At 47.8% G+C, this 7,936-nt stretch overlaps 2 protein-coding genes across 2 annotated transcripts; one reads left to right on the top strand and one right to left on the bottom strand.

The window, feature by feature from the left end:
- Positions 1-1,931: 1,931 nt before the first annotated feature.
- On the top strand, positions 1,932-4,695 carry LOC119270507 (protein NEOXANTHIN-DEFICIENT 1-like). The gene is made up of 9 exons (XM_037552513.1): positions 1,932-2,199; positions 2,304-2,451; positions 2,525-2,571; positions 3,037-3,091; positions 3,199-3,237; positions 3,350-3,509; positions 3,802-3,874; positions 4,010-4,066; positions 4,166-4,695. Exons 1-9 carry the CDS (start codon positions 2,132-2,134, stop codon positions 4,407-4,409), a joined length of 891 nt encoding a protein of 296 aa, XP_037408410.1. The 5' UTR covers positions 1,932-2,131; the 3' UTR covers positions 4,410-4,695.
- Positions 4,696-4,710: 15 nt separating this feature from the next.
- On the bottom strand, positions 4,711-6,485 carry LOC119270518 (myb-related protein P-like). The gene is made up of 2 exons (XM_037552524.1): positions 5,677-6,485; positions 4,711-5,483 (listed from the first exon to the last, which is right to left on the bottom strand). Exons 1-2 carry the CDS (start codon positions 5,697-5,699, stop codon positions 4,847-4,849), a joined length of 660 nt encoding a protein of 219 aa, XP_037408421.1. The 5' UTR covers positions 5,700-6,485; the 3' UTR covers positions 4,711-4,846.
- Positions 6,486-7,936: the final 1,451 nt, after the last annotated feature.

Genomic DNA, 7,936 nt, shown 5'->3' with positions numbered 1-7,936 from the left:
CCAAAACACTACGGAACCATTCCAGTGTCCAAATATTATCGTCCAATATATCAATTTTTACCTCTCGACCATTACAAGACTCTTCGTCATGTCCGTGATCTCATCCGGGACTCCGAACAATCTTCGATCACCAAAACAGATAACTCATAATACAAATCATCATCGAACGTTAAGCGTGCAGACCCTACAGGTTCGAGAACTATGTAGACATGACAGAGACACATCTCCGGTCAATAACCAATAGCGGAACCTGGATGCTCATATTGGTTCCTACATATTCTACGAAGATCTTTATCGGTCAAACCGTAATGACAACATACGTCATTCCCTTTGTCATCGGTATGTTACTTGCCCGAGATTCGATCGTCGGTATCTTCATACCTAGTTCAATCTCGTTACAGGCAAGTCTCTTTACTCATTCCATAATGCATCATCCCGTAACTAACTCATTAGTCACATTGCTTGCAAGGCTTATCATGATGTGCATTACTGAGAGGGCCCAGAGATACCTCTCCGATACTTAGAGTGACAAATCCTAATCTCGATCTATTCCAACCCAACAAACACCTTCGGAGATACCTGTAGAGCATCTTTATAATCACCCAGTTACGTTGTGACGTTTGGTAGCACACAAGGTATTCCTTCGGTACTCGGGAGTTGCATAATCTCATAGTCAAAGGAATATGTATAAGTCGTGAAGAAAGCAATAGCAATAAAACTTAACGATCATTATGCTAAGCTAACGGATGGGTCTTGTCCATCACATCATTCTCCTAATGATGTGATCCCGTTTATCAAATGACAACACATATCTATGGTCAGGAAACTTAACCGTCTTTGATTAACGAGCTAGTCTAGTAGAGGCATACTAGGGACACTTTGTTTGTCTATATATTCACACATGTATTAAGTTTTCGGTTAATACAATTCTAGCATGAACAATAAACATTTATCATGATATAAGAAAATATAAATAACAACTTTATTATTGCCTCTAGGGCATATTTCCTTCACCTCTGTTGACGGATGATATCCTTCTCGAGTTAGCCTCCTTGTTCGCTCCGGTCCTCTGATGATGGTTGAGGACTCCAATGCCTCATTGCTTGTGTGTCTGGGCTTTGTTGTTGCTCTTGAGCACCCTTGTATCTTGCCTGTGTTTTTCTCTCTTTTTGTCTTTATTGTGTGGTGTCATGTTGTGTTATGTTGTGTTGTATCGCTGGTTGTAAGGGCTTTATTAATTTAAAGCCGGGCGCCACAGTCTTCTTTCTAAAAAAAGAGCGGGAACGAACGAGCGAGACGAAATAGATCAAGCTCGTTGGGCTGGGTCTAGCAAGGTTGATAGAAGATCAGAAAGAAATTGCAAAAATGCCACGGTGGTATCCATGTCATTTCTTGGTTTATGGAGGAAACAAAGTAATGTGGGGCAAACAATGAAGTGCCCAACTAATAAATAATCTAGGCAAATGAGCAAACACCCCCGGTATCATGTGAAGCAATTTGTGAGGCATCCTCTGAAGATTTACTGCACATGGATCATTGTCATCCGCAGAGAAATCAATCAATATTCTTTGTCAAATGCTCGCCGTCCAACGACGATCACCCTGCCGGTGCATCCCCCTAGCCGGTGCCGGTGACTTGCACCTGCACCCGCACGCGTGACGCTGTTTACCATCCCAACCAAACCAAGCAGCCACACAACAGACACAACACAGTGCCGTCCCTTTCCCCGTGTCACTGTCACTCTCACTCGAGCCACGGAAACCGCAGCAGCAAACGGCCGCCAGCCACACACACCTCCGGCATCAATCAGGGGCTCGGTCAGTCGATGGGGCCCCTCATGGATCTCGAAGCGACGATGACATCACCGTCGCCCCCCGCCCGGCCTCTAAACCAGCGCCCTCTGTACACCGGATAAGGCGAGAGAGAGAGAGAGAGAGAGAGATCCCCTGCACCCGCAGCATCCCAAGCATCACTTCATTACTCTCCATCATTCATCGCCAGCTTCCTCCTTTCTTCCTTCCTCGCATAGAAAACCCAAGCAGCGCTGGTCCCCTCCCCAGCTCTTCTTGAGCTGCTTGATCGACCAGTCAGTGCCTGGCCTCTCGCACGGAGGAAGCTGCCACATCCATCCATGGAGGCCGAGGACGACCAGCCTGCCGCCGGGTACCGGCACGGGCCGCCGTGGGTGTTCAAGGGCAGGCAAGTGCCTCCCCTCCTCTTCTTTTCTCTCCCGTTCACCATGGATGGTGTAGGTGGAGCTGGGGGCGGGCGACTGATTCTTTTGGTGTGCGTGTGCCTTGCAGCGCATTGTACCAGCTGCATTTGGTGAAGGCGGCCACGGCGCGGGCGTTCGTGCCCAAGGAGCTGCGCCTGGTGGAGGCCTTCGGCTACACGCTCGGCGGCATGTTCCTGGCGCGCTACCACGACAGCCCCGCCGGCCAGTTCGACGAGGTTCCCCTCCCTGCCTGGCCCCATTCCATCTCCTCGTTCCTCCATACGTTTTCTGACGAGCTTTGCTTCGCAGCTGGTGGTGATCGCCGGCATTGTGTGGAATCCGCCGACTTCCTGCGCGTGAGTTGCTCTTCTTCTTTTGTCCTAGTTTAATCGCTTCTAATTCCACTAGTGAGTGATTGCCTGCTTGGGGAATGCGAATAGAATCGATCAACTGGCACAACTTGCATTACAAAACAAGGAACAACGCCCACTTGATCAGTATCATCAGTTCACTGTGCCTGAGCTCCTCAGTAAACAACGCCCACTTGATCAGTTCACTGTGCTTGACCTCCACTTGTGTTAAACCAGCAACCATTAATTATCTCATCCGCTCGCTGTGCTTGCTCCCTCTGGCATGGACAACCGTGCTGCCCATCTGGAATCCATTTGGATTAACCCTCTGACTTACCCGCCGACGCCTAAGATAACTTGCTTAATTAGTGATGCGATGCCATCTATCCTCTTCAGTTTTTCTTTTCATTAAAAAAGAAAGCGGCCGTAGTTGTGCACTCTGCTGATTTGCTGTCTGAACCTGTGTAACAGGTGGGCTGCCCGGGTGCTAGTAAACAGCGCTGAAGCCTGCCGGCATGGACGCAAGGTGCCAAACTGCCAACAGTGTCCATCTATGATTCGTTCCTGGTTCAGGCCAATTCTTCTCTGCTAGTACTGCTATTTTCCTAATTACTGTCACTGTCGCTAATGCAGGAAGTAGGGCTTCCAAGCCATGTCGCGGCATTCTCACAGGTACTCACAGCACTTTTGTTCTGTCATTAGCTTTGACAAATGTTAACTTGTAACGTGTTGTTCAAAAAAAAAAAAAAACTTGTAACGTCAACTTTGCTCACATGGAGGATAGACCGAAGATTCTACGCTCAGAAATAAACCAAACAACTTCCTCAACATTCTCGGAATGGGTTCAGGCTTCTCCAAGCAAGAGAATTACCGGCGCATTGAGATCAAGGAGGCCTCGGGCTCATCATCAAGGCATTTGTGCAACATCAGTCTGCCTCTCAACGGTAATTTATAACTTGTTCTATGTTAAATGCATCGACCCTTATGATCTACTCCCTTTGTTCCTAAATGCAAGACGGTTTGGCAGTTCAACATTTAGAAACAGAGGTAGTATTTTACTGGAACGATTTTGAAGTCTTAATGACCACTTTACTGGAATGCATCTTACAAGGTCAAGTTACAAGCCTTATCTTACAACATGTCTTAAGAATTTCAACTCTAAAGCTCTAAAAAAAGGAACTTATAGAACTTGACCATTTTAATTCAGTGCCATCTTTTCACCTACTAATTATGCAGAAGGGTCAAGAGGATCACATAAACGCAGCAAGTGGATGGGTCCGGCAATCAAAATGTCCCTCCCAAGCTTCAGGTTAGCTTTTTTTAAACCAAACTAGAGAACCTGCATCTGCATGTTTCTCCAGAAGATAACCGCTGAAGTCCCAACCAATGCCTGCACAAGGCACCATTCTCAAAACCTGAACTGAACTTGTGCTGTGAATTTCAGCGGCCAGACAGAGGACCATCCTGAGCTTCTCAAGTACTCCTGCAAAGTAGAGTGCAGGTGGTTGCACTCCTAAATTCTCAGCATATGCCCTCTGATGCACATTGCTCTTTTTTTATGTGCCTTTCTAACCACAGGTGTGTGTGTTCTCTTGCATAGGGTGCGGCCGGTGAGTCCAGCTAAGATCTGGAGCCCTAAAACCGCTGAACCACAGGAGTGTTCTGACGGCATGAACAGCAGCACCGGATCATCGGATTCAGACGCGCAAAAACAAAGCCTCCTGGTCTTGCTATCCAGGCCCATCTTGGCTCTGGAGTTCAGCTCCCTGCGGATGCACGTCGATGCGCCGAAAATTGTCGCTCCGCACCCCAAGAAGAAGGAAGTCAGATACTCCAGTACCTGAATCTCATGCCACACCATGGTTCAGAAGACACCAGCTCTGGCCAGTAGACTTGGGCAGCATTCATCTGTTGTTCTTTCATTTGTTCATAGGTTGCAAGTAAGACTGTGCAGCTGGATACTGTGAAGCCTGCTTGCTGAATTCATACATAGTTTGGCATAGATTGGTTTATATGAGAAACAGCAACAGGGGATACTTTTATCAGAACATTTGCAGTTACTAGTAGTAATACAAAATATGGGCGAATTAGCAGATAAGATATACACGAAAAGCAATTGTTCCAGAATTAGATTAGCATATGGTCTTCAAATTTCAGAATAACAGAGTCACTCATGCACCCAACGTCCAATCCTAACAACTACAGTAAGTGTCAAACTCTGACCTAAAACACGGCTACTCCTGAATCGGCTTCATCCCATTTCGTTGCTGCTACGCTAAGATCAGTGGTCAAAGTAGGAGAGGAGGCTGTCGATGTCGTCGAAGCCGGCAATGTGAGGCAGATCCATGGCGATGGAGGGAAGGTCCGGCAGCTCCATGAGCCCCAGGGGGAGCGGAGACATGAGGCGGCAGTCGACGTCCATCTCCTCGCTGGTTTCATCAGCAGGCGGTGGCGGCGTCCGCTGTTCCATCTTCACCGGCCCGCTCACCGGCACCGCCGCGATCGGCTCCTCGTTCGCGGCGGCGGCGGGCAGCGGCGGCGGTTGGGCACGCGCTTGCACCGGCGATCCGGCCGAGACGGCGCCGGCGTGGCTCGACGAGGACCCAGCCGTGGAGCTCGCCTCGTTGACGTTGTACGCGAGCAGAGGGAGGTGCCCCGCCGTGGTGGCAGTGGCACTGTCATCCTCGTTGCACACGACCAGTGGGAGGTCCCGCGCGGTGCCGCTGGTGCTCTCCTCGTCGTAGACGACCAGCGCGAGGTCCAGGCTCGTGGCGTCGCACGACGAGCTCGTGCCGCCGGTGCGGCGGCGGCGGCGGCTCCTCGCCTTGCGGGGTAACTGCTTCTTCAGCGTGCTGTTCCAGTAGTTCTTGATGGCGAGGTCCGTCCTCCCGGGGAGCTCGGCGGCGATGACGGACCAGCTGTTCGATCAAATGCCGACAGGAGCAGATCAGTGAACCAGCGACGGAATGCAACAACACTCAGCACTTGCAGAAGACGAGGTTTGAAAAAATTGATCCGAGCAACAAATCAGTGCACATTTCATCTGATTATCAAGCGATCGAGACTGGAAAGCAGAGCAGTAGAAATGGGTTGGGTGCGAGGCTCACTCACCAGCTTCCTTTCTTTCTGTACATCTCGCAGATGATCCTGTCCTCGGCCGGCGTGAAGTTGCCGTGCTTCAGCCCCGGACGGAGGTAGTTCAGCCACCTTGAGCGGCAGCTCCGGCCGCAGCGCCGAAGCCCTGCGATCCACCAACAAACTTCTCTCAGGAATGATGATTCAGACACAGTAGCGAGTGATAAATGATTTGCTTAGGCGACACTTTGCCATGATCATGTCAAAAATGAGAGAGCAAATTAATTGTCTCTGTGTACTACGCTATTGGTTTTTCTGAAGGAATCGGGTGCAGACCAGCTCCTGACTGAAATATTGCTAGTATGAAACTATCCAAGCAATTGTTCGGGGATTGATCAAATTAGTACCGAGAATGCTACGAAAGAAAGGTAAGGGATCATAAAAATTGGACAAATCTCCGCAGTCTTAACTGCGCACGCATAAGGAATTGCAGTAAATAGCAGTGTTGCGTGCCTATATACTTTGATTACGCTAACACCGCCATAAGAAACGGCATAAATCATTTGCAAGCAAACAAACTACAGCCTTACAATTTAGCGACGCTTTCTGCTTATTTGAGTAGATTGATTTATCGGCATCATCAAGAACTCAAACAGATATGAATGCATGCAAGGGCAGCTGTGGAGAAGAAATCAAACCTAAAGTATTGGATAATCCCTGCCAGCTACAGCCAATGCCATACTTCTCAATGTGGTTTTTGATCAGATTGTCTTCTTCCTTGGACCACTTGCCCTTCTTCATCATGCTCCCTCTCATTGGACAGGGGTTTTTCTTGTCGCCAGGAGGGGCTCAGGATTTCAAATGAAAGGCACACGGACTTAACTTGTATAAATACCAGTACTCTTGTACTGAGAAATACCAAATGTGTGATGGATGAGTATTTGTTTATATTTACCACGTGGTAATATCTGTACCCATTCTTGTTTTATTGGTTTGTCTTGTGTTAAAACCAACTATTCCCCGTTCTCCAAGAGAGAAGAAAAGGGGGTGAACGAAAGGTGAAAGGTGAAAGTGAAAAAAAAAAGTCTCCAGATGATTCCGCCGCGTGATGAGATTGCAGAAGTAAAAAGGTTAAAAAGATAATTAAGTACGGCATTAGGTGTTAAATTTGGTGTTAAGTGAGTACCGATGGTTTGAAGTTGGTTAAATGCATGCAGTGCCTTTTTTTTTAACACTGCCTGCAGTGCTTTAGCTAAGCAAAGCTGCCATCACCACAGTAGTTTGAACTGTCAAATATAAAATTCTCTGCTGGTCTTGTCTCCTACGGTGAACTTAATTACGCTCTCCGTTGCACTTGAGAAGGGTCCAGGAATACGGGATGTCCTGTGACATGGACTAGAGAAAGTGTTAGAGATGCTCAATTTGAAGTGAAGCGATGCCTTTCAGCTCTACATTCAATTTTTCTCATTCCTGTTTTGGTAAGATTTCAGAATATTTAGCTGCATCGTAGACTGGCAAAAGTGTAGAGATGCCAAAACTGAAGTGATGCATAAAGTATCATCTCTTTCTCTTTTTTGCGAATAAACATAAAGTCGCATCTTGTTAAAGGAGATGAAAAATTGACAAGGTATTCCACCATTCCCACAAGATAATCCGCCGTGATGTATTAAAAAAAAATAGAACCTTGTTAACATCTTGGCGGTCACCGGACAGCTTACAAAATTTTAAGGCTCTATACGTCGTGAACCCGTCCGGACGCGTCAGCGGACAGTGACCAGGCATCCCTCATTTCCCCCGTTTGTAAGCGTGGTCCTTAGCTGTTTAGCCTAAATTCATATAAAAGCATGCAACACGATGAAACTACGTAGATCAACATGCAACATATAAATGTTGGGAGTCATTGCATGGAAAACAAAAAAACTTTTATGCACACGCAATGATCTATCCATGAAGATGCATAGCAACAAGGGGGAGAGTGTGTCTACATACCCTTAGACCGTAAGCGGAAACGTTTCACAACGTGGTTGATGTAGTCGAACTTCTTGTCACGTCAACCGATCAAGTACCGAACACACGACACCTCCGCGTTCTGCGCACGTTCAGCTCGGTGACGTCCCTCGCTTTTTTGATCCAGCAAGACGTCGAGGTAGTAGATGAGTTCTGTCAGCACGACGGCGTGGTGACAGTGATGATGAAGTGGTCTCCACAGGACTTCGCCTAAGCACTACGAAAATATGATCGGGGGTGTAAACGGTGGAGGGGCGGCACACACGGCTAACAATTGATCTGGTGTATG

This window comes from Triticum dicoccoides, chromosome 1A, assembly GCF_002162155.2.
Source record: "Triticum dicoccoides isolate Atlit2015 ecotype Zavitan chromosome 1A, WEW_v2.0, whole genome shotgun sequence".
In the NCBI taxonomy this organism is placed as follows: Eukaryota; Viridiplantae; Streptophyta; class Magnoliopsida; order Poales; family Poaceae; genus Triticum; species Triticum dicoccoides.
This window is presented reverse-complemented; position numbering and strand designations above follow the sequence as displayed.

Excerpts from the sequence above, each read along its gene's own strand:
- LOC119270518 (XM_037552524.1), bottom strand. The coding sequence starts at position 5,699 with ATGTACAGAAAGAAAGGAAGCTG. Across the intron at positions 5,484-5,676 it reads TACAGAAAGAAAGGAAGCTG|CTGGTCCGTCATCGCCGCCG; the intron begins GTGAGTGAGCCT and ends TTGATCGAACAG.
- LOC119270507 (XM_037552513.1), top strand. The coding sequence starts at position 2,132 with ATGGAGGCCGAGGACGACCAGCCTGCCGCCGGGTACCGGCACGGGCCG. Across the intron at positions 2,200-2,303 it reads CCGTGGGTGTTCAAGGGCAG|CGCATTGTACCAGCTGCATT; the intron begins GCAAGTGCCTCC and ends TGTGCCTTGCAG. Across the intron at positions 4,067-4,165 it reads TCCTGCAAAGTAGAGTGCAG|GGTGCGGCCGGTGAGTCCAG; the intron begins GTGGTTGCACTC and ends TCTCTTGCATAG.